This window comes from Equus przewalskii, chromosome 3 (assembly GCF_037783145.1).
Source record: "Equus przewalskii isolate Varuska chromosome 3, EquPr2, whole genome shotgun sequence".
Lineage (NCBI taxonomy): Eukaryota > Metazoa > Chordata > Mammalia > Perissodactyla > Equidae > Equus > Equus przewalskii.
In genome coordinates, this window is record NC_091833.1 from 51,337,442 (window position 1) to 51,364,395 (window position 26,954).

General features: G+C 34.5%; 1 protein-coding gene across 47 annotated transcripts in view; it reads left to right on the forward strand.

Annotated features, from left to right (window-relative positions):
* MAPK10 (mitogen-activated protein kinase 10) overlaps window positions 1-26,954 on the forward strand; it is a 301,335-nt gene that overhangs the window by 219,601 nt on the left and 54,780 nt on the right. For 36 of the 47 annotated variants that reach the window (XM_070614462.1, XM_070614436.1, XM_070614438.1 and 33 more), the window contains 5 exons: window positions 1,475-1,604; window positions 5,544-5,602; window positions 6,699-6,837; window positions 7,571-7,736; window positions 10,191-10,262. In XM_070614462.1, the coding sequence (XP_070470563.1) occupies window positions 1,475-1,604; window positions 5,544-5,602; window positions 6,699-6,837; window positions 7,571-7,736; window positions 10,191-10,262 (566 nt within the window). Of the gene's footprint in view, window positions 1-1,474; window positions 1,605-5,543; window positions 5,603-6,698; window positions 6,838-7,570; window positions 7,737-10,190; window positions 10,263-20,431; window positions 20,504-26,954 lie in introns of all 47 variants that reach the window. The other 11 variants (XM_070614473.1, XM_070614449.1, XM_070614460.1 and 8 more) reach the window with 1 other exon arrangement.

Below are 26,954 nucleotides of genomic sequence, written 5' to 3' on the forward strand. Positions count from 1 at the left end.
CACATTTTCAGAGGATATCAACAGACTGGAATATATTCAGGAGAAACCTACCAGATGGTGATGGGACTTGAAATCACATTCTGACAAATGGTGGTAGGACACTGGTGATATTCAGCATAAGAAAGAAAAGGCTTAGTGGAAAAATAAGAAAAGCTAAGAGTTACTGGCTGCTTATTGAGTGCTTATAGAGTAGGCCAGGCATTGCGTTCAGTCCTTTAATGGATTTCAAACATTATAGATCTATTATAATGATAAGGGAATACTTATTTTGAGTTGCCCTGGAAGGCAGGGTTGACAGTAGTCAATAGAAACCACAGAGAGACAACTCTGCTTATTAGCATGATGACATTTCTAACTCCCAAAGCCGTCCAACAACGAAATGAGCTGCCTTGATGTTAAAGGGGTCCATGTTTTTGGAGATGCTCAAGCAGAAACTGGTCAAACTTTCGATGGAGATATTTTGGTGAAAAATAAGTATTAAATGGAGGCATGGACCAGATGAATTCTAAGACTTTGTCCAACCTTATCCTGTGAGCCTATTATTATCTTACAATGCAGTAATCCTTTTCTTTATCTTTTAGTTTAGTGGCATGAGCCCTGAATCGTGAATGTCACTTCCAACTCAATAGATCGATGGTAGGGGACACTGGTTGCTGCATTCCTTCCTGGCAACTAAGACAAAATCCAGCACAACCTAAAGTTGCAGGAAAAACATTTTGTGAGTGGGTCATAAGGTATAATAGCAAGAAGAGACTCATTTCTTCATCCCATACCCAGACCAATGTATTCTGAGTATGGAAGAAACACTACTGTATATTGAGTGCTTTTTCAAAACACGGTAAATTATCATTCTCAAATAGTCTGAAAGCTTCAAGTGTTAGCAGCATTCGTTTCTGTCTGTGTATTTAAATGCAGTTATTTATGCTTCTGAAATCCCCTTTGATGGCTTTCCCTATTTTGAGCTTTGTTATTGTCAATAAGTGCACTTTGAGCAGCACGCAACCTGTGTATTGACCGCAATTAACATCACACCTTAAAAACTGGTTCGTCTGAATGGGGAAAGAATGAATGTCCACTTAAAACAACCAAAGAACAATGGGGTTTTATAGCTAGAGAAAACCTAAATATCACATATTAATAGATGAGAAATTCAAGCCCAGAGAGATTAAAATTCTTGCCACAGTCACATGGCTAGGGGGAAAGTTGAGCACTTTTCTTTCTTCTTTTGCCCCCGTCTCGCTGATGCAATTCTTGGCAAGATACTCTTCTTTTTTTCTCTATCTAGCAAGTAGAATGTTTTTATACTAGTCACTGTTATATCTTTATTTACAGCCTGATGGACATGTGACCTGAGGAGAAGGTATCTGAGTGGGATTGCAAAATCGTATTTTCCTTCCCCACCCTTAGCTCCGTAGGCAGGAATTCTAAGGGGCTCCTTTGTTTTTAATTCTGGATTACTCTTATGTCTCTGCAGTGCTGCGTATGATGCTGTTCTGGACAGAAATGTGGCCATTAAGAAGCTCAGCAGACCCTTTCAGAACCAAACACATGCCAAGAGAGCTTACCGGGAGCTGGTCCTCATGAAGTGTGTGAATCATAAAAATGTGAGCTGTTATTTTTAAACCTCTGGCGGTGGGAGGTTGTGAGATTGGGGAAAGAAAAGCAGTATGCCAACTTGAGTAGGAAAGGCTTTCTTTACTTTGCAATTTCTGCCTTTTAAGATTGTTTATCCTGCCCATATGCTACATTTGATTTCATTGTCCTCATGATAGCTTTCTGCTTAAAAATCATCTAAAAACCATATGGCATGGAAGGGATGAATTTGATAGATATTTCCCTGCTATGAAATTAACCGTATTTGGTTATCTTCCTCCAAATTAATGAGAGAGCTTCATGCTTTTTCAAAATAAAACAAACAAAAACAAAAATATGCTACAGAACAATATGCTATATTTCTTTATAATTTAAATTTAATTAGTAACAGGTGAAAATTTTTATCTCCTTTTTCTTTTAGCTATTGTCTGGCCGTGGCCTCTAACTTTCCAGCATACACATTATGCTTTAGCATCTTGTTTTTTGTAGGGTTGGGTGAATGTGCAGGGACATATCTCCAACTCACTTCAGAACAGGGTCATCAAGAACGTTTCTCAGTGGAACTCAGTACACCATTTCTCAGTGGTGTAATAGAACACCATTACAGGACTTTCTTCTCTTCAGAGTATAAGCTTTCTCAAACACAGGCAAAGGCCTCTAGAAATCTTTCTATGCTCCCGTTCTTGGTAAGGATAAATGGGAGATAATTCATTATTATAATAATGGCTATTATTTATAAATAAATTGTAATGAACATAGTACATATAATTATTACATTTATATATATTATAAAAGTAAATTATGAATCACTAAAATAATATAGCTATAACTCCCTACCAAGTTTTTCTTAAGTATGAAAATCACACAGAATACGTAAAATTATCGGTGCAGTTCTATAAACAAGTGAATTTGTCATAAGGCTAACCATCTATTGGTGGCACTAAGAAAAAGCAAATGTATGAGTGTTTCGCTGAAAGGTATTGAAATACAAATATGTGGATTCAGGCCCATGACGGTGCTTCTCTTTTCCTCTATTACTCTACTCCAATGACTTCAGTTCGGTTATTTGACAAATATTTGTTAAATGAATAAAATGTGCCAGGTATAGATCTTGATGCTCTAGGTGCCAAGAATACAGCAGTGAAGACAGCAGACACAAATGCCTGCCCATGTGGAGCTCATGTTCTGCCCGTGAGAGGAGGGCATTCTACAAAATCAATGAATAGGGTGGCAGATGGTGATAAGTGCTAGGAAGTGAAGAAAGATAAAATTCTGGTCAGTGCACGGTGGGTGAGGTTACTCTTTTAAATAGGTTATGCAGGAAAGGCCTCACTAAGAAAGGGAAATTTTATGAAGAATGTACCCATCTCTAATTTGGCCATATAAGGAACGTGATACTTCTAGAAAGGAATATAGAAATGATAGAAAGGATGACTCCTAAGAAAAGTCATTCTACTAAAGCAGTTTGTTCTTTCAGTATGTTAAATAAAAGTAGGAGCAAGGTTAACCACATGACCAATGCAATCCATTTTTATGATCGCAAAGAGCGTGAGAAATACTGTGGGCAGTGCAAAATGGATGGATACAAACAATGGAGCAACGTATGGGAAATTTTGATAGTCTGAGTTTTCATATTTTATATTTCCCTAATCCTCCTTCTAGCTCCTGTAGTGCAACAAATGCATTTCAGAGAAATTCCCACTTACTTGGCTGATTTCTTGACTGAAATATAGGGGTTCACATTTATACCTAAAAAAGAATTCCAAATTGAAATGATAATTTGTAAATGGCATCCTACCTGCCACCCCCTTTTGTGTGTGTATGTATGTATGTATGTATTCATGTATGTGTATAAGTCTACGGAAATAAATTTCTGGAACTTGTTAACAGAGAGGAAGTTCACTTACCACCAAATGTAAATTCCACATCAGTGCTTGTAATACTAAGTAAAAGCAGTCAGAATGCAGAACTCTGTTAATGCTGTGGAAAGTAGAGTGAAACAGTGAAGTAATCTCAATTAAATCTCTAATAATAGAGAAGAAAATCCATTTAGAAAACGAATGCTTAATTCTAGGAAGTGATAGCTGATGTGATCGTGGGGCCATCACAAACATTGATTCATCTGTGTACTTTAAGATGCCGGAATAAAGGAACTGAATCAGATTCCTGCCTGGAAACTGTTGAACTAAAATGGAAATAGCTGTGATGAGCTGCTTCTAAAGACCAGATTTGTAATTGGTTATTAGTTGAAATTAAAATTTATAAGGGAACAAAGAAAGAACAGAGGAGAAATCCTCAAAGGGAAATCAAAGAAGATGAAGGTTACCAAACAAGGGCGTCAGAAAACGGAAAATAAGAATCTATAGTGGGGAATTTACCTTTTAACAGAATAAATCTTGATTTATTTAAAATTGCAATGCTATTTTCTAGATTAATTTCTATTACCTAGGTTATTTACTCACAAGATGATATGGATTAGCATTTTTCCATCTTTAAGGGTTGTGTGTGTATATCTATGCACGGTCTCTGATGTTTTTGTTTGAACAAATATCAGAATGAATTACTTTCTAAGACTGATAAAGTACTAAAAAGGCAGGCCCCCTATATATGTTCCAATGAGAGATGTACCACACAGACATTTTCCAACACACAGTGTAACTAAGTATACAGAGTAACAGGGCCCTTTAATCATACGTTTTAAAGATATTTTGAAATAATTTTATTTCCATATGCATATTCCATACTGCAAGGTTGCTTTAGAAGAGATGATCTTGGTTTTTTGATATAACCATTACCATGTGTGTATATGTATATATATATATATATGAAAATATTAGATGGTATTATGAATTTTTCTCAATAATTTCTCAACAAATGTGAAGTACTTGAGGTCTAAAGCATTTCCTAAAATTGACAGCATTTCTCAGATGTTTAAAATCATTTGTTTTGTTTTTATTACATCATATGTTTATATACCACTTATGAAGTTTACTGAAATTCATTAATTCATGTCTTAAAGATGTTTAAATCTTAAACTTGTACTTATCCAGTTTTTGTGAAATGGTTGCATCTATCCTGTGAGTAGAAGATTTCCATCTATATTTTTTATTTTTATTTCCCACTGGCACATTACTGCAGAATATTTAGCTGAAAGAACATTTTGAGTTATTTATGCCTGCAATCTATTTGGAAATATGACAGAAGTTTTGCTTTTTTAAATTTACTTTTGCTAGAAGGTAAATGTTTTTACTATCTAATATATAAAATAACTAAAGCAGGAAACAAAAAGTTTAAGAAACAGAATTTTGATAACTTTTTTATGTATTTTATACATTTTTATACCTTTTATATATTTATACTAAATTCATGATTGATATCGTCCTAGATATACCTTTCCTCACAAATACCATTGGAGCATTAGTTTAAATACAATTTGAGAGTGAAATAGAAGAAGCAAAAGACACGAAATTAACAACACAAAAATCTTGAATTAGAATGCCACCTTGAATTAGACACCACTGTGTCCATTTGAGGAAAACATGGCCTTGCTAAGTCTTGTTGAGCGTTTGCCTGCTGCCTCACTTTCCTTACAAGGCTTTTCCTCCCTTTTTGTTTAATTACATGACAACCTTATATTCTATCAAGGAGAACCACACTCTAAAACAATATCACCATTATATACCTTCTCTGACTCTTCCTTCTGCCTAAAAGTTTGAGCTTTTTAAATTGCATTTTAACCTGAAGACAGACCATATGTCCTTTCTGAGTACATTTTTCTATGTTCTGTGAGACAGTTCTAGAAATTTTTTTCAACTTTTCTATTTCCATCATAGCACTAGAGTGTGGCTTTGAGTTGGAATAGATACTTGTTTAAAATGCTTTTTAAGTAATTCATTCTCTCTCTTTTTCTTTCTCTCCTTCCTTTGTCTTGTCCACTGTCTCTTTCCCAGATTATTAGTTTATTAAATGTCTTCACACCCCAGAAAACACTGGAGGAGTTCCAGGATGTGTAAGTAACAAAACTCATAAAGGAAGGGAGAGCATAGCACTCAAATCAGTCAAGGGAAATTGACAAAAGTCAAATGGATGAAATCCCTTGTAGACATGGAAGGGAAGGAGGGGCTGGCAGTACATGAAAGGGAATCCAGTGATAGGACAGAGGTTCTGTTTCTGGTGTTATTTCCTGGAAAGAAACTTCTGCTTCTTTCTGGCCTTCTGGCTCTGTGCTTTGTTATCTCATGTTCTTGGTTCAATCAGGGAAGGCTTATTATTTATCACATAATTTTTTATTATTACTAATTGATTTTGTGAGCTTTCTAGAATGAGTCAATTCACTTTGAGAAATATTAATAAAAGGGACATGGTAAAAATCATCTTTAATCTTTATTTCTATTTTTGTACTGCCTCTGATTTTGTGCAAAAAGAATCTACCTAGAAGTGTAGTCACAGTAAGCAGGGGAGAGGAAGTGACTCCTAGCACATTGTCTTGTTGAACACACATACATTGCATTTAAAGGAAGATGCTATTCTGAATATTTTTTCTTATTTGTAATCATAATACTCAGGAAAGAGTTCAGAGAATTCAGGGAAAAGTGAGAACAAGATGAAGGTAGAAAATATACAGGCAGGAACCACACACTAATAAATACTCCTTCTATTAGCAACCTTGTGGTGGAGTTACCACGGCTAACCTGCATGCAATACTTGCAAGTTTTTAATATTCTTAACTCAGTCAAAGATGGAGCTGGGGGGCCGGCCTGGTGGTGCAGCAGTTAAGTATGCACGTTCCGCTTCAGCGGCAGAAGGTTTGCCAGTTCAGATCCCCGGTGCGGACATGGCACCACTTGGCAAGCCATGCTGCGGCAGGTGTCCCACATATAAAGTAGAGGAAGATGGGCACGGATGTGAGCTCAGGGCTAGTCTTCCTCAGCAAAAAGAGGAGGATTGGAGGCGAATGTTAGCTCAGGGTTAATCTTCCTCAAAAAAATAAAAAGGCGGAGCTGGGAAGTTCAGAAGAATTACAGATTTAGGAACAGATTCTGACTTCTTTGAAGGACTTCACAGGTCTTGTGATCTGAAACTAACACTGTGGACCTGCCTTCCAGTTACTTAGTAATGGAACTGATGGACGCTAACCTGTGTCAGGTGATTCAGATGGAATTAGACCATGAGCGAATGTCTTACCTGCTATACCAAATGTTGTGTGGCATCAAGCACCTCCACTCTGCTGGCATTATTCACAGGGTAAGAACACCTACTCCAGGATTGTAATTGAAATGCTTTTGGAGAAGAGAAAGAGTAACTCTAATTATTTTCTGTATGTAGGGGGACTTGATTAAATAGAATGTATTCTCTCATTTCTTTTACGATAAACTTAGCACATTATTCACTAATGTGCAGAAGGAAACTCTAGCTCTGCTGTAGTTGATTTTGTTTAACGTTTTGTTTCAGCTCATTGAGAGTCAGCTTCTGAGAAGCCTCATGCCTTCTAGACCCTTGATTGGCAGAGGTCATCTGTGTGGCTGAAATAGGACAGTCCTTTCCATAGTTTGTTTCTGGCAGCGTAAAGACAGCTGCCCTGACCTGCTCTTCTGTCAGGCCTAGAAGTGAAATATAAGCTGAAAGGTTTATGTTGCCAGAAGGAGCGACCTAACAGATGACAATAAATGATATGTTTGTTTTTCTAAAAACTCTTCCCAAGATGAAATTGTAAAAAAACGCTTCCCAAGCCTAAATTGTAAAAATGATAGTATGATTCTCTTCTGGGTTTAAAAATGTTTCTGAGGATATTAAAAAAAAATCTAAAAGTCAATCATAAACTTCCTTGGGGAAGTAATCATTTGCTTTTTATAGGGCTCTGCAGTCGAGGGTATCCCCATCAGGGCTGCTGTGACACTGCCATGTTGGTTGATTAGATGGAAATCGCATGTTCCATTAGATGCTGGCTTTTAATTTCTTCTCTTGTTCCCGTTGTTAGGATTTAAAACCAAGTAACATTGTAGTGAAGTCTGATTGTACATTGAAAATCCTCGACTTTGGACTGGCCAGGACGGCAGGCACCAGCTTCATGATGACTCCTTATGTGGTGACCCGTTATTACAGAGCCCCCGAGGTCATCCTGGGGATGGGTTACAAGGAGAATGGTAAGGATGCTTCTGAGTAGCAGCCGCCGAAACTGTGAAGAAAATGAGTGCGTGTTTTAGAAAGCCAAGAGTAATCGTCTCTTTCATGTATATGACTATTTTCTTTAAATAGGGCTTCCAGCCTTCATATTCGGAGGTTTTTAAAAAATACTACTAGGAAAAATCACTCACTGAAAATGTGAAAGATGTTTCTGAGAAATAAGCTTCGCTAGAAGAATACTAAAATATTACAGCTAAAAGGATTATAAATGGAGTCTGATTAAACAGTCAAATGAATACTAATTAGCACACATGCTGTAGCTATTGAGAAAAATTGCTATTTGGGTTGCAGCTCAGCTCAAAGTGAGTGTGAAAACATGAAGAAATCTATCTATCACATTTAACCATTTGGCTTTATGCCATATCTTAGGTTGATGGCTCTAGTCCTAAGAAAAGACAAGCAAAAAGATGCCACAAACACTAGGAGCAAGAATCTTCACAAATGCTCAGTGAATTGTCACTTTAGAATAATCCAGATTGTTCAAGTTGGATGAGAGTTTCTTTAATACTTTAAACTCCTCTGTAAATAATAGTTAGGGTAGCAATTGTCTAGTAAATTTGTATAAGTTTCAAAACCATAGAGAGAGAAAAATATTGAATTTTGTACTACTGCTTTCATGAAGAAAATCTAGTATTCACAAACACTTTAAAACGTAGAAAGGCTCTGCAAAATGTATTCCAATTTGATTTTATTAAAATGAAGGATTTATAAGATACTTATTAGACGAAAACATCGCAATGTATTCTTTTGAGAAGAATATCTCTAACAAGTAATGCAGCATATTAAGAAATATATCCAATATATTTAGGAATTAAAATCGTTTTAAATTAGGATTGTATATATGTACTGAATGTACATTTCATACTTATTTTTATATTTTATTCTATTTAGTTCCTAGCAGTTTATTTTTGTAAGTTCTATAAAAATAATTACGATTATATTTTTATGTGAAGGTGCTGCAGGGTACTTCTATGAAAATTCCCTGGCCACCAAAGTTTTAAAAAATGCCTTTGTGTACTTCCAGATTAGAAGAGAGCCAATACTTCTGTGCATTTGTGCAGAGGAAGGGAAAAGGCCAGCTCTTAGGAAGGTCACATTCACTTTGGTGGGCCATGGCAAAATTCTGTTACCTTTTGATTTGGAAGAGGCAAATCTGGTCTTCTTCCCAAGGCAACAAACACCACATCGAACTTATTTGGACTAGAAGATATTTGTATACATTCTTCACAAGTTATGTTTTTAAAATATCAAAGGGGAACCAATTAAAAAATTCAAGAAATCAAAGATCTATCGAGGTCTGGGGAGTCTGAATTTTCCCGTGACGGCTTTTCAGATCTTCGCTGCACAACTAGAGCGTAAGCTCATCCGTTTTCCTTCCCTCACTGGAAAGGCGTGTCAGTGACTGCCTTAGTGTTTTGGCTTCTGCAGCTTCCTGGAGAAGGCGTCCCTAGCACCCTTGTGCTGTCCTCCTGCTCCGTGCAGGAGGCAGGTTATCATGCAGACAAACCCGCTTGCTCCCACATCAGGCATGCCCGGCTCTTGACCTAACCCCGCCTTCCTTCCCCAAGGAGCACTTCAGCCTAATGTTTTTGCCCAGAAGTTTCCTTTGTCCTTACTAAAAAGCAAGTTGGAAGAGGGTAAAGATGGGTAAGAGAAGGTGACGGATGTTTGGTTAACAAGTATGACAGCTGAAAAATAAATATACGTATAATAACAACTTTTTAACACCTTTAATACTTTTTTTCGCTTTAATGCCGGATGACTTCTTTATACATGTTCGAATTAATCCTAGATCTTTTTTCTTGAAGTATCTCAAATAGAAGCTAAAACTGATGTTTACTTACAAAGATAACTTCTGAAGGAAGAACTAAGTTCTGAATACCAGGGCTTCCAATACTTCTGCCTTTAAACCATGGTTCCAGCCATTTCTTGGCTTCTTGGATTTGGTTGCATGCACCTTATTTTGGACCAAAAAAAAGGTCTCCTTTTGCCTATTCCACACAACTGAATAGAATAGAAAAGGGGAACAGCCACCTCTACAGGCTGATTAAGATGATTTTCTCTACATCCAGCAAATGATATCAAAACCCCCTTGGTGGCTTTTAGTCATCGCCGTCCATGGAGATACTTTTGGTTTAGATGCTGCTTTTCCATGTCACCACTTTATGACACTAAAGAGGCAACCTAAGGTACCCATAAAGTAATTTTTAAAAATTAATTTGAGTTCTCATGCCGGACATTGTTTATGTAATATTATGGTGCTGGTTTTAATTCATCTTTTTGGCCAACTTTTGGTGGGAGATAAAAATTGTACCTTCTAATGGAACTGTTCTTTTTCCTCCTCCTTCAAAGATCAATTATCTTACTTAACTTTACTCTCCTCCTTTTCTTCACTTCCCTCTCTCCTGTTCTAGTGGATATATGGTCTGTGGGATGCATTATGGGAGAAATGGTTCGCCACAAAATCCTCTTTCCAGGAAGGGACTGTATCCTTGTACCTTTTGCTACAGCTTTACCTGTTTTGTTCTCTCTCCCTTTAAACACGTAATGATTTTACCAGGAGAGTAAAGATAGAAGCAAAAAGTTGGGTAAGTGGTGTAATTGTGGTTAAAAAAAAGTGATGATTTCATTTCTATAATCTGACCAGTATTGAAGACTACCTACCGCCATGATTTGTTTTAATTAAATTTTCAATGGGCTTTCTTCTTAAATTAATTTATTGTCTATAACTCAAAATAGTTTCATAAATAAGAGGGGCTACCAAATCTCAAATGATTAAAATATATTTATCTTTGTAACTAGCAAAATAAGTCACTATTTGCAAGTATTTTTCATCTCCTTTCTAAAACTATTTTATGCTTCCACAACATTTAGGCATAATAATTTCTCTCCTTGCTGACATCCTAAGCTTCTGTCGACAGCTTCGTTGATTTGAATTACTGTTGACACTATATCCAGTCTTAAATAGGTCAATATAGCATATCCTCCTTTAAACATGAACTTCCACATTTAAAAATCATAGTTATTATTCAAATTGCTGGAGGTCAGGTGGGTTTTAAATAGGCTTCCCTCACTTGACTTGGAGATTTGACTTGACATGGATAATTGCTTTTCCAATGAAATTTAGAATTTTAAAAAGCAGTATTGATTTGAGTTTCTGCCACTGACTCCTGTACTAGATTCCATCAGACATTTCTTGGAGAGATATCTATGATTTGGAATTATTAAATGAGCTGGTATATTTCCGAAATGACCAAAAGTTCACTCTCTAACAAAGGGACATATTCGTGTTTGTAGTGTATAAATAATAAAGTTTACATATTAATAGAGAATACACTTTTATAAATACAGAAATATTCTGCTAACAAACACTAGTGCAAATCTAAGTACAATAGCAATTGACAGCTTTAACAATGATAATGTAAGATTGAGTTCGTTATATTTACTACATATTAATCTTTTTGGAAATTGGCGATAAACATGTGGTCCATAACTCTATTAAATATTGTATTTGATTAATAAGAAAACTCTATTAAGGAACTCTTTTATTATGTATGAAAGATTTTGATCGTTATTTAGTAGAAACAGAAGTAGAATAAAAGACCAATAATAAAAAAAAATCTGACTCAATAAGAAGTTAATGTCACAATGAGCATGCATTTATGTTGGCATTTATTTATTCCACTGGGTATTAATGAGATATTCTCTAAATTCAAATAATAAGAGTAATAAGAATAATGACATCTTCTAGAACTTTACTGTCCCATAGGTAGCTACTGTGACACGTGGCTGTTTAGTGCTTGAAATTATAGTTAGTCTCTATTGAGATACGTTATATATACAAAATGCATACTAGATTTTGAAGATATAAAAAGAAAGCATGTAAACTATCTCATTAATAATTTTTATATTGATTATGTATTGCAATGATAATATTTCATTTTACTTTAAATTACTTACATTTTGAGGATCAATTATATACCCAATGTAGTTGATTTGAGCAATATTATAAATCACATGCATATTTAAATGTACTGATTTCATATGAAAGTGGGAATTTTTTCTGTGTACTTTTGCCTTTAGGTTATGCATTTCAGACAAAAAAAAAAATAAAGGAACTTCTTAATCAGTATTCAAAGTGAAGGTACACAGCCACATCCCTACAATGCATTAAGTTAGTGGAAGACAAAAAGTCACAAAATATCTCATTTCCATGTGACATTGCTGTTCCAGGTCACTTGACTTCCATGTAGCATGGTTCTCTGAGGTCTAATTTAGCTCTTCAGGCATTTATCTGGGTTGCTTTACTCCTATTTTAACAGTGTTGAATAGAAAAGCCAATAAATTGAGGAAAAAACAAAACATTTTTAGCTCAAAATAACCCTTCAGAAAAACAAGCAAACAAAGATAATAGCACCATATCGATAATTCTATAGTCTTCCAAAAATTGTTCTCTTGGAGGTCTTTTTTTCCTCCCCTTTTGTTCTTGTCTATGTTTTAGAAAAATTGTTTGGAACTGAAAATAAATTGTGCAAAAATCAATACATAAAATATATATCCTTGATAAGTTGGATCCTAGAAATTGAATAAACCCTAATACACAAAATGTAGATTGTGATGAGGGTTTGCATTCTGAATTCCTTCATCTCACGTGATGATTATGTAGAATATTGGTCTTTGACAGCCTAGTGACATATATGATAATGAGCCTGTGTGAGGACCTAAAAGTAAATGGAGAAGTTACATAATGACGTTGATAGTGGAAAACATCTTGCTTAAGTTTTAGTTAAATATGAGGAAATAATTTTCAGATGAGGTGGGTTAGAAGAACGGCCATCTCATTGAAAATGTTTCCATTTGGATTTAAATCTTTCATTCATTTTATCTATAATTAAAATTATAATTTAATACTTTAAGTCATGACCATGTTTAAAAAATAAATCAAACTATAGAAATCCCTATTAAACAATGGATTGCAGATACTCTGTGTGGTTCTTTTTTTAGAGATTGGCACCTGAGCTAACAACTGTTGCCAATCTTTTTTTTTCTTCTGCTTTTTCTCCCCAAATCCCCCCAGTGCATAGTTGTATATTCTAGTTGTGGGTCCTTCTAGTTGTGGCATGTGGGATGCCACCTCAGCATGGCCTGATGAGCGGTGCCATGTCCGTGCCCAGGATCCGAACTGGAGAAACCTTGGGCCGCCGCAGCGGAGTGGCGTACTTAACCACTCGGCCACGGGGCCGGCCCCTACTTTGTGTTTTTGAGTGAAATTGTTTCATTAATCTTTACATGAAATTATTATCATTTTATGAGTAAATCTTCCTACTAAGAATCAAGAGATCAGAACATTGAACTAACTTTACTAAACCATGAAGATCAGACATAAGCTCAGGGGCCGATGGAGGTTATTTTATGGGGAGAAGAATCACACCGATCTTTTAACGTATTGAAATGATTTCAGCATTTACTGGAATTAATTTCAAAGTTTAGTATACACTAATGGATACCTTGAGTACTTCCAAGATTCTTCAGAGACAAAAAAAAAAAAAAAAAAAAAAAAAAAATCATGGGTTCTCTTGACTTTCACTTAGAATTATTCAGAGCAATTTATATTCAATTTCTCTGAGGCTAAAAATTAGTGTGATAATACTCTGTCATCATAATCGACATCATTCCTCTTTCTCCACAGAACTTTTTGATGTTCCTTTCTTAATCTGAACCTCAGAGAATATAGTAAAACACCTCGACAAATATAGAAATCTTGTGAAATTGTCTTGATGACTCAAGTTTTCCCTACTTGCCTACATTAAAACTCTTTGCACTTGAGAAACATTATGTGAGTTTCTTGGCTATCGATATGACCCAGATGATATCACAGGGTAGTTTCTTAATTACTAAATTAAAGTGTTGGCAAAATAAATAAACAAATGAAATACATATTTGTGTTTCCTTTTCATTAGTTTGCTGATTTTTTTAATATCCAAAGGAACATTTATAAAGTATTTATTTTTATTAAGTAAAGTTTTTAAATTATACAAACATACACTATTATACACTTAATTTTCATTATACTGTTATGACTAAAACTTATTTCATAGGATACATATTGACATAACATACAATTTTACTAAAAATTCTTAGAGCTATGCTAAATTTCAAGTTAGCAATAGATATGCCAGGACCATTATTTTCTTTACACAGTCCAAAGATCATATAAGAGGTATTAGTGACTTCACATTCATTCAGATTTTGTTTCTTTTAGTAAGGACTTACAGTAAAGCAGTTTTATGATGGTTTCTTAGAAGTTTTTTGTTGTTGTTGCTGGTTTAAGGACTATCTAGTCACTAACTGCAAACTCCATCGAGGATATGGTGAAGGCTCATATAATGCCAGTACACTTTTCAGGAGTTGTTTCCTTAAGCCTGCTTCTTTTAGATACATTCTCTCTACCTAAGTTTTTCCATTCTACTTCAAATGGCAGCACCTTCTTTGAGCAAAGCTTGTGATGTTCCTTTATGTAGAGTTTTTGGCCAGAGTTCCCCGGACCTGGGTCATGTTAAAGACAGACACACAGTATTCATTTGAAACTTCTAGACCTCAGGTATATTATCTCCAATTAAAGCTGACAGTTGGACTGCTAAAACATCCTCTTCTTGCCTTTCCCTCTGAAGTCATGAGAAATTACCATTAGCATGAAAAGGATGTACATAACCTTGCCAAGGAGTCAAGTTATTAAGGAACAGGTAAATGATTTGCCAAAATTGTACTTGAGGAAATAAAGAAAATGCCCTCAAATTAACATATCTGTTCTAAACGTGAACATGAAAATCAGGAATAATCAAAGTAAAATAAACAAAAATTGGAAGTTGTGGATTATTATATTCATCTAGTACAGACAGATATCCTTAATCCTTTTTACATCTTTGAAATGACTGCATTTATTTCCTGATAAACTTTTTCAATTAATATGTTACTATAGTTTGAGTCTGTTCCCTAATATTAAGGTAATATGGAGTTTTCTCAAACAGTGTATAATTTATAACCTTATAAAGTTGGGATGTAAAAATCCAGTAGTCATTCTTTCATGCTCATAAGCTAATTGCAGATAATCATGAACATTAAAAAAAAATAAGATTATTTATTTATTTCTTGTATTTATTTGAAAGAATATATTTTCATTATTAATTTGCTTACTACTCTTTTATTATTATTTTGAGGAAATCTGAGTGAAACAAGAGTCACTAGAATGGAAACTGGTTATTCTGAGGTGATCTGGAAAGACAGAAGGAGGACATAGTTGGAGAGGAAAAGCCCTCTCTCAAGAGGTTCAGAGTAGACCAGAGTATACTGGAGGGCAGGATGAGGCATGAAGGTCATGAAAGGAGTTCAGAGAGACACACAGCAAGGAGGCAGGGAGTGAGGGAGGACCTGGAGAACGGACTTCTGAGGAGGAACAAAAACGCAAAAATTGGGGAGCTGGACCTCGACCCGTTGTTGCCTTGGAGAGGAAGCTATTGAGCGCTTTGGGCACAAAGCTCCACTGGGACTGGTGGGTCCCAGAAGCTCCCTGTCTCCTGGAAATGTCTACAGAAAGGTTTAAAAGCATATTATTTTTCCCCATCCCTCTTCAGTTCTGTAGACAGAGTACTGAGCAATCTTTAAAAATCTAGTGAAATATCCAGGGGAAAAAAAGTACAAATAAAATACATTCCTTAGTTATTACCGAGATATTCCATTCAAACTGCCCTGGGGCCGTTTGGCTCCTAGGACAGAGCTCATGAATGGTGATACCTACCGTGGGCCTCTTTCTGCCTTCAGCAGTCAGAGAAGTCTCAAGGTCACAGTGGAAAAGGGCTCCAAGAACTGGCTTCTGGTCCTGTTCACTTTAGTCATGTAACTTGTCTCCCAAACTTCAATTTACTTTATAAAATACCATCTGTGCCCATCTTACAGGATTGCTGTGACAGTCGTTTGAGATGTATAAAACATTAGATGTTTACAAACATACACGTACCTATAAATACCTGCAAAATTAAGGAGCTCCAATTTTTATATTATGAAGTTAATTTGGGGGAACTCCAGCCCAGATAAACTTCAAACTGAATTAGGTAAACTATAAAAAATGGAAATAACTAGAAGTCCACCTAGAATAAAACTTATCTTCTCAAATGATGAGAAACCACAATGATCTGTGAATTAGACAACATTGAAAGGAAAGAAAAATGAACGGTTTGCCACTTACTAAAGCACTTCTGCGAGCTGATGTACAGAACGAAGTGAGGACGCTTACGTGGATCTTCAGAGAGCGTGTATTTAATTTGGTGATAATATGAGACATTCAGAGCTAGCATTTACTATTTGTTGAAAAAGTTTAAAGAAAAAGACATTATTTTTCAGCATCAACCTTTCCTTAAATTTCTTATTTATATACACTGCAGAATTACATGGATTTTGAAAGATGATAATTTAAAATATTTTAGTGCAGTAAAAATCACAAGTGTTTTTATGATAAAATATTTTGTTAGTTCATTAGTCCATAATTTTATTTATAATATATAAAGCTAAAAGTTTTCTCATTATAAGTCTCAACGGACTTTTTCTCTTTTTTAAAAAAGCAAATCAAGAATGTAAGGTCTTTTAAATAAAGGTTAAAAATAAATAATATGATATGATAGAAGTTACAAAGAAAGAAAAGCAAGTTGAATAGGTAAAGTGAAGGGAGAAAATCTTCCTCTGATTTCCTGGCATTAGAATATTTACATTGTGTTCCATGAATATTGTTTCTTTTTCTTACTTAGGTTCACGTATGCAAAATATGTGCATTCTCAGTTTATTTATGCATATCAGTAGTCTTTTATAATTCCATCTTTGCATTGAAGTTTAAAAAAAATGTGCTTTGGTTAAATATCCAATTAAATTTATAACTTTCAAAGCACAAACTTTTCAAAGAAATAGTGTTCTGATTTTAGAAAACTTTATTAAATCTTCTATTGTATTTTGAGTTATCCATTGAAGGAAAATCGATCAAAGCACATTGTCTGAATCCTGTGCTAAATGAAGATATAATTAGGTTAAGGAGGAAAGCACTGTGCTCTGAAAATCATGTTACCAGAGCCCCTGAAACATTTGCCAGGATGCTGGATTGAAGCTCACATAGTCCAAAGTGCGGATCACTATCCAAGCCATTAGACAGAGTATAGAAGTGGGACTATAGTGCTTGCTTTATTTAGATTTAAACTGCCAGGGCCTACACTGTATCATTTCTATCTCTTTGCTACAAGTAAAGAAAAGATAATTTAGTATAACCCAATGCCTGACAAATGATACAACCCTTGAGATTTCCTCACTTAGAAAATTAATAAACTTATTTTGATAGCACCAAAACTTAACAATCTTTCTAAGGAAAGTGACTCAGTTTCTGAGTGTTACAATTGCAATTGAGTCTGCTTTCTGCCTATGGGAATACTGATGATGGGAGGGGAAACATAATGAATCAGTCATAAAAGCAACCAGAATTCTACCTGGGTAGGCTTTGTCTACAAAACTCTTATGGAGATCCAAATTCTGTATCAGACTTTCTCAGAAAGCATCAAAATCCAGTTTCCAACAGTGATTGAATTTGCTAATTTCTTCTAAGGTCTGTGCACAGTCTGTATTCATTGGAATGTCTTAAAAATTTCATAAAATAATCCAGAGTCACCATGATATATATATACATATAGCTGAAGGAAGGCTTACCACTACTTCTCCCTTCCTGTCCGGATAGGATTTAGTATCAATTCTTATATTACCTATTTTCTGTTTTAGTCATGATGATTAATCCATACAATTTGGTACAATGGCATTATCTTAAGAAATAACCCTGTCTTGAGTATATAAAAGTCTATATAAATTCATGTGCATATATCCCACATTGTAGCTCATAATAATGGAGCTCATCATTTGCAGGCCAAGGCTTAGCACTTAGGTGACACAAGCATGGATAGTCTGTAGGCATAGTGAATACTAAGTAAAGTTAAATGGGAGTTGGAAAGGTTTCCAGGGTACTGTCACCTAGAAAAGATACATGAAAATAAAGAACATGGAATTCAATATGTATTCGTCAGTAGTTCAGATCTAGAGTTTATATCTCTGCATTATTTTTATGCAAATCTTTGTGATCTATTAAGGCTATTTTGGATTCTGACATGAAGATAAATTTCCAAAAATATTCTCCTTTTCCTTTGAAATATCTGTATCCAGCAGAGCCACACAAAGGAGCACTGGGAGAAAAACCAGTTATTAATACCAGTTATTAAACCAACAACCATCTAGAACCAATTGAGGCTGAAGCAACATAGGGACTGAGATTCTGTTTAGGTTGTCTGTTGCATAAAGGCACATGTGAGACAGAGGGAAAAATCAAGGGATTTTAGTCTGAAAGATAAAAATTTGCCAGTTTCGGGAGGGGCATGGTCAGGGATCATAAGTTATATTCACATATTTTAAAATTATTATTTGGACAAAGGAACACGGTAATTCCTGTTTAGATAATGAAGAGAAGTTCCACAGAGTCAACTGTGGTTCAATATGTGGAAAGCCTTTCTGAGTGGTTTCAACGGGGAAAAGGATCATCCAGTGAACGACGAGTTTCCCTCATTGGAAAGATTTCCTTACTTTTTATATATATAATAAAATAAACCTTTCCTATATACATATTTAATTCTAATATATAATTCGAATATATGTTTAATTCGTGATGATATTTAACTAATATTTATTGAGGACTTACTATGCACCAGGCAATATGGAAAGATCTTACCAGGCACAATCCCCTCAAGTCTTTTAAAAGCTTCTACACGATAAATGCTATTTATTATCCACATTTCAGAGGATAAAATTGAGATTGAGAGCGATGAAGTAACTTGGCGAAGATTAGAAAGCTTATGGAATCAGGTAGAAAGCAATGGAATCAGTTCTGCAACAGAAAAAAAGTGAATATTTGCCAGAGATATCATAGAAGAGAGTTTTTGCATTAAATAAAAAATATAAATGATATTTTCTAAGTCCTAAATAGGTTTGTGGCAGAAACAGCCTTTCCCCAAATGTTTGAATGGACATAGGCAGGAGAAAACCCTTCTTTTTGAGTTTTTAGCTGTCTATGTTTTTTGTCTATCTCTTCCCCAATATCTATAAAAAATAGACTGTAAATAGCAACTTAGATGATCACTTTGGACAGTAGGATAAGAATACTTGCAATTCAAAAACAAATACATTTTCAGAGATCTTTTTCTTTTTTCCTTTATTCAAAGATTCTCACAATACCAGCCTCTTGTGAGACAGACATTATCTGAGATTAGAAATGCATTAATAATAAAGGGATGCACAACTGTTTGCTCTATCTTTCCCTGATATTTTTGCATGCCACTTGCTTTCCTAAAATGGAAGCAAAACGAATTTGCTTCTCTGGGTATGCTTGTCACCTTCAAAGCTGTAACCATTTCTTTGCAGTGATCACTCTGTTTGGGTGTTCAATCAGACTGTGGAAACTCTGAGTGTAACCTGAGCGAGATTTTCACATTGGAAAGAATCTCGTGAGGAGTTCTTTAAGCTCACTGCCAAATTACAAGATGTAATTTGAAGAGTAAGTGGAGCAAAATCAATACTGTGCTGCTATCTTAATGCCTTTCCCTATTTGCTCCCCATCGGCATCCCTCATTCTAGGTTATTTTCCCTCATAAGAATGATGTATCTCTTTATGACTTTTCAGTAGGAACACGTGAGTAACCAAGTATAGTTCAAGAGAGAGATTTCCCTTTCTTGCTTTGCCTTTCCCAGTTTTGCCCCCTCCCTGAGTGTCCTCTGCCCTAGCTTCCTGGTGTTAAGCTCTGGATGATAACTGGTAATAGCAGAGAATAATTTCACCTTGAATTCCAGGTTTCATTTGATTCACAGTCTCAGAAGAAGTGTCAGCTCTTTAAAGCATGTTGTTAATTTCATGTCAAACTATCTCCTTTTGAAAGCCAGCATTTCTTACCATTATAAAGCAACCATGTTTACAAGACTAAGACGAGGCTTCCTGTTTAGAAACATACTCTTTTGATGGGAATCAATGAAACTGAGCTAGCCTATTCCAAAACGTTCATTCTTAAACTGGCATTTCACTTCCAGAAATTTATTCATATTTATAAATAAAAGTAAATATGTTTTGTAAAAGAAACCCTTTGTTTTGATGTTGCTGGCAGTTCAGCTTTTCTTTTTTCCCCCAAATATGGTATACAAAAGAATAAAAGAAAAACTGATTTGCATTTTTCCCATATTAACACAATCTAGAATAATTTACAATACAAATCAGTAGGATTCTAGTAGATAAATGCAAATTAGACCTTTTAAATCAGAAGCTAAATTAATCATTGAATTATAATTGCAAAGTAATATTATCATACATTAGGTAGCATTGAGTGGCGTTGTTAGTTCAGTTGCACAGTAGAAAGGGCCCTGACATTCTTATGTTCTCTCCATTTCACCATTTTAAAACGCTAATAATCATAAGACTGTCTTCTTATCCAGTCAGTGAAAGGTCAGACCGTTGCTCTATGGCATGGTAGCCAAGTGTTTTTTATTTGCTGTTCTATTCCTGTCTTCTTGTTTATCTTCATTTCGTTTTTGTTTTCAGTTGACATGTGGTCAGTAGGGTGCATCATGGGAGAAATGATAAAAGGTGCAGTGCTGTTTCCTGGCACTGATCGTATCCTTCTTAGCAGCCAGTGGTCTCTGTGGGTGTCATTCTCAGTCAATTCCCTTTGTTCTCAGATACAATCCTGCTGATGGTATATATTCACTTCCCTGAGAGGGATTCAATGAGCTGCCAATGTCAAATATTTCCCAGCTGACATCCTGGTAGAGTAACCTTGTTTCCTAGCAAGGTCTTACATGGATAACACAGTGTCAAATATGAAACATTCAACATGATATCAACAGGTCTGCTTTAATTCTATGAAACAAATAAGAGTGATATACTCTTTTTTATTGTTTTTTCGCTGTAGATGTTTTGAAATTAAGTTAAATTCATAGCTAGATAATAAATGACAAAATCTTTCAGTTTTGAGACTGAAGATTTATGGTTTTATATGGTAAGAAATATTCACTTGGCATGAAAATCTTTAATCTCTTAGATTTATGTTCACCCACAAATACAATAAGTTTATTTTCACACATATTCAGAGAGCGTGCATGTGAATTTCATTTTACAATTGATTGACCTCTTCTGAAATTCTTTTTGCTTTTTCTCTTCATTTCTAGGAATAATAGCTCCAATTCCTTCTCTTATTTTCTCCACATTATTAACAACTGCAATAATTAAAACCTCATTAATTAGTAATGATATAAAATATCTGAAGAAACAAATTTATATCACTTGGATAAGTGAAAGTGATCTGCTCTTAGGCAGCTAATGATCAGCAAGTATAGATTCTAGAGGCTTTACGGTATTAAACAGATACGGACGGTGTGTGATTATTTATGGGTTAGTTAAGTATGATGGGTCAGTCACTTAGGAAAATATTGTGTCCTCACCATACCGAAGATAAAACCTCTGCTTAAATGATCAAAATTCAAAAAGAAAATTGAACCTATAATAATGGGGTTTTAATGTATAATTAAAGTGAATTTAATTACTAATATAGTCTATCCTAACCATATTTCGATTAGCCATTTGCTTTGGGGATTAATGTATTACATATATGGAGATAAATATATGTATATAGTTTTATACGTATATTCTCTGTGTTTTAAAGGATCAGTTTAGGAAGTGACTGAATTAGGCACTCAATTTTTGTTGAGTGCAAGAGTTTAACTTAAAATGTTTTATTTAGTTAAAAATAAAGCTACACTGTTTTTATTTCTATTTTTACTAAAAACTTTCTTCTAGTCTTATGTATAATACATAATTATTGCAAACATTTTTCTGTCTATATTGCAGTTTTGTCTTCTACACATACATTTTATTACATAACGTCTATAAGTTTACCATGTTCATGTTTATGTTAATGCTATTTAAAAGTATGTTGGCTTGATAAAAACTAAATTCTTTCAGATTTCCAAGAAACAAGATTTCTTTGATTCTCAGTGAATTATAAACTTGAGTTTGGCCTTTGGACATAAACATGAAACAGTTATTAAGTTCTGGCTAATTTTAGACATTTGATGAAAATAGACTCAATCCGTTAACTTTGTATTCTTTGCTTTTTCAGAAGTTCATTGTGGTTGAATAATTGATGACTGAAATGAATATTTGCCACCTGTAAATTAAAATGATTGATTTTCATTACTTTCCTTACATTTTCTATTAAAGAAAATCAAATCAGATTTCCACAACTGAGTTATTAAATACGGGTTAACAATTCTTAGAATCTATTTCTTGGAAGAAGTTGCTTGGGGATCATTTTTTAACTCCGGTATCACAATCCGTTATGAGTAAAGCCTTCAGCTGTTGCTGTTAAAGTCGCATATTAGATGCCCTTTCAGTGCCTGAACTTAATATTTTTATATTGAGTTATTTCTGGAGCTCTCATATAGGAATATATTTGTAAATTTCCTGAAGGCAAATGGGATTATTTTCTGAGTGTAGGATGTGGTCTTTTAATGATTTCAAACATGTTGGTTAAAGTTTAAATCAGTCTTTTTCAACACTGAATATCATAAAGTTAAACTCATAAAATGCAAGACTGATTACTTATGTTTTAAAATTCCCTATTATTAGAAAAGACATCTGAAGAGGCAATAAAATTATTAAATGGAGCTAGACGTATACAATATGTCTACTATACATCTATACAATACATGATAAGGAGTCATATTATTTCTAATCAACATATCGTCACTTATATGAAAACACTCTCAAAATAAATGATTGATGAAGGTATGAGCGACATTTATCTCTTCAATATATAAACCAACTCAACAACAAAACCTAAAATACGAATAAGGTCTTATATTCTTTCTGTTATACCTAAAAAAAATTCAACACATTATTTTTAGCACTGATAAATTTAGGTATCCAAAAACAGTTCTTAAAATTTTATATATTTATATGCTACTTTATTAGTAGATGTATTTTTAACTACATATTAATTGAATTTTATTCAAATCAAATGTTTTAACTCTCTACAGAAGAATCAGAATTCAGCTATTGAGAAGCTTTTCTTTTGGGAGATCTTGTAATGAATTTCATCACAGAAGACAGTTTACATTAAAAATTATAAAATATTTTATATTATACAAGTGAATTAATATTAAGTATATAGCTTTTGAAGAAGATCAATAAAATGAACACACGTACTGCCACTCAAATTGAAAACTAGAACACTACCAATACCTTTGAATCTTTTCGTGTGTTCTTCTCCAGTCACCCCAGAAGTCACCACAGTCCTAAATGCATGTTTTTATAATTTCCTTGACTTTCTTTGTATTTTTACCACATGCATACTTATCCCTAAGCAACAGATGGTTTAGTTTTATGTGTTTTACATATTGTACTATCATTATTATTTTGTGACTTGCTTTTTATTGAAGTTAACATTATATTTTTGAGATTTATCCATGTTGATGCTTTAGAAATAGTTGATTAATTTTCATGACTGTATAGTATTCCAGTCTATGACTATTCTACAGTGAACCCATTCTCCTGTAAATAGACTTTGGAATATATACAGTTTTTGTTTTTGCTGTTATAAACAAAGATGCTATGAATATACATCTCCAGGAGAACATGGGCAAGGTTTTCTTATCAAAAATGCGTGGGCTTATAGGCGTGCACATTTTAAACTTCACTATGTAACATCACATTGATTTCCAGAGTAGCAGTATCTAAATATAACTGTCTACTCTACATCCTCATCAGCTCTTGGTGTTGCCAGATTTGTTTTTAAATTTGTTACTGATCTCTTCGATATAAGATACTATTTCATTGGAGCTTAATGTACATTTTGTTAACTACAAGGGAGGCTAAGCATCTTCTCCTGTGTTTATTCATCATTAGTATTTTCTTTCCTCTTGGTAAAGTGTCCTTCGTTTTTTTAAAATAGTTTTTTTTATTGTATTTTTAAAAATTGGTTAGTAGGAGTTCTTTATATATTCTGGCACCTAATCTTTGTCAGTTTTATGTGTTGCAAATATCTTCTCCCTGTATTTAGATTATTTTCCTGTTTTATTTTATAGCAATTCTACAATCTGTTTTTATGTCTTGTTTAAGAATCCTTTGATGCCTTTTTATTCTCTTGTAATTTTACTATGAATGTTTTAGTTTAACCTTTTACGTTTAAGCCTTTAATTCACTTGGAACTGATTTTTGTGTGTGATTTGAAAGAGGGATCCAATTTGTTTTATTTCAGTTCCATTTACTGACTAGCTTATTCATTTTTCACTGATCTATAGTGCTGTCTCTATCATAAGTTTCCACACTTTGGGGAAAGGAATGTTGGATTCTGGGTTCTATATGCTGTTCCACTGGTCTGCTTGTCTAGCTCTACACCATTACTGCTCTCTCTTAATGAGCACAAATGCATACTATGCACTTAAATTAGGTGGGGTAAATACCCCTCCTTTTTTTGTCTTCTTCAGAAGTATTTTAGTTATTAAGCAACCATTGCTCTTCCATAAACAGTTTAGAATTGGCTTGCTAACTTCTATAAAAATATCCATATTGGTATTTATATTGGAATGTATTGAATCTATAGTTTAATTTGTGGAGACTTGCTATTTTAATTCAGACAATTTTTATCTTTTTCTGAACACAAAACGATCTCAGCACATGCTAATTTAGATCATTACTACATCAACTTAGACATGCTACCTATGGCCAGTATTTTAGTTCTCTTTGTTTAGCCTCATAAATTGACAGAATTATAATTTTATTGCATGTAGGTAGAGTTCGTATAGATTCATTCTTATGATTATCATTTTCTTTTTTTTTTTTTTAAAGATTTTATTTTTTCCTTTTTCTCCCCAAAGCCCCCCAGTACATAGTTGTGTATTCTTCGTTGTGGGTTCTTCTAGTTGTGGCATGTGGGACGCTGCCTCAGCGTGGTCTGATGAGCAGTGCCATGTCCGCGCCCAGGATTCGAACCGACGAAACACTGGGCCGCCTGCAGCGGAGCGCACGAACTTAACCACTCGGCCACGGGGCCAGCCCCATGATTATCATTTTCTTGGCTTACCGCTACTTCTTGCAATTTGGCCCTTTATTTTAAGATTGTATTCTTTCCTCCTGAGGTACACCTTTTAGAAGTTCTTTAGTGGAAGTCTTTGATGATAAAGCTCTGCTTTCTGGTTGGGATTCCCTTGGTCAAAAGATAGTTTTGTTGAATATAGGATTTTAGGTTGATATTTATATTCTTCCAGCATTTTGGGGGTGTTATCCCACTGGCTTTTTGTTTCTAGTACTGCTGGTGAATAATTAGCTGTCAGTGTGACACTCATCTTTGGAGATAGTCTGTCCCTTTTCTCTGCCTTCATTTAGGATATTTTTTGGTCTTTATTTTTCTGTTTCCCTACCATGTGAGTAGGTATGGATTTCTTTTTGTTGATATACCTTGGAATTCACTGCGTTTCCTGAATTCTGACCTATCTCAAATCACTGGAATTTCTCAGCTTTTGTTTCTTTGAATATTTTCTCTCTCCTATTCTTTACATCATCTCCATGAAAAAACTCTAATTGGACATAAAGCAGATATTCATTTATTCAATAAATACTTTTTGAGCACCTACCATGTGCTAGGCACTTTGTGTCTCCAGGGATGTATCAGTAAACAAAACTGACTAAAATCCTTGTCATCATGAAATTTATAATAAAAGGTGCAGTATGTTGGAAGGTGATGATGGCTAAGGGATAAGAGGGATAAAAGTGCTGGGATGGGGAGCAGCGATTGTTCCCTTCCTTTTTAAGTTTAGACATAAAAAGTTTTGTCACGATGCCTCATATGGCTTGTTTTGACCTGACCTCATATAAGCTTGAGTGCCCCTCCTTAAACTCCCTTTTATTTAGTGTTATACCCAGAAATGGATGTAATCTTCCCGAGAGGGTCTCACAATACAGAGTACAGTGTCACCAAAACTCCCCTTAAATAGAATTCTATACTTCTGCTAGTGTTAGGAGCTGTTTGTATTAGCTCCTTTGTTTAAAGTCATTTTATTTACTAATTTTAAAAGGACGCTGATGTTTTTCAGCTATAAAATACAGGTGTCAAATTACATGATCTCCAAGGCCTCTTGCTAGTTTCAAAATGCAGATCGAGTCAGATCCAGCCTTTGTGAGGCCGGAACACCATACAAGGTGTTGTGTGAGGGTGTTGTGTTCAAAAAATAATTAGCATCGCAAATATGAAATTAGGTCTTGTAAGGGGCCTGTGCGAATGAGAGGTTAATGAAAATTCTACCATTGTGACACATATTAATATACATTGCATTTGCTTATATGTCAAATGTCTCTCCATTTTTTGCTTTGCAAATAAATATAGATTACAATAATAAATAGATTTATAAGACGACATAGATTGTGCTGAAATCCATGTACATCATGCTTCAAATATCAGCCTTTGGAGATTCTGTGTCCCGCAGCATTCCATTAGAATCTACTACCAGGGAACAAATGGCCTTTTTAGACTGTCGCTTTGAGTTTTTTATGTATTTTAGCTTATAATATTTCCTCTTCCTGTGCTCATTTATAATGAAAACAGATGTTAGCTACAATTGTGCATTGTCACTTGTTCATATTTCATGTTAGAATTTGAGGGGGACTACTGATAGGAAAAGAATATTTTCAAATAAAAAAGGTAAAAATATTTTTAAATTATCAAAACAACTCAAGACATTACCATGAAAATCTGAATCCAGGACTCTGTCATATGTATATTTATATGCTTCTATCCGGATCTTTACAATTGCCCTCAAAAGTAAAAGTACTTTTACTTTTAGATAGAGCAAATTCTATCATAGGGAAATATGGAATAAATACTGAAATATATGGTCCAATATTTTGAACTGTATATTGAATAGCTTTTGCGCTTTCTGTAAGTAGCACCCACAGGTGATAGCAACACGTGATTTCATTCCTTCCCTTGATGATGATAGGCAGCCCCCTCTCCTGCTGGGACCCTAGGTGTACCACTTGCTATTATTTCTCATGGTCTTTTCAGGAAAGC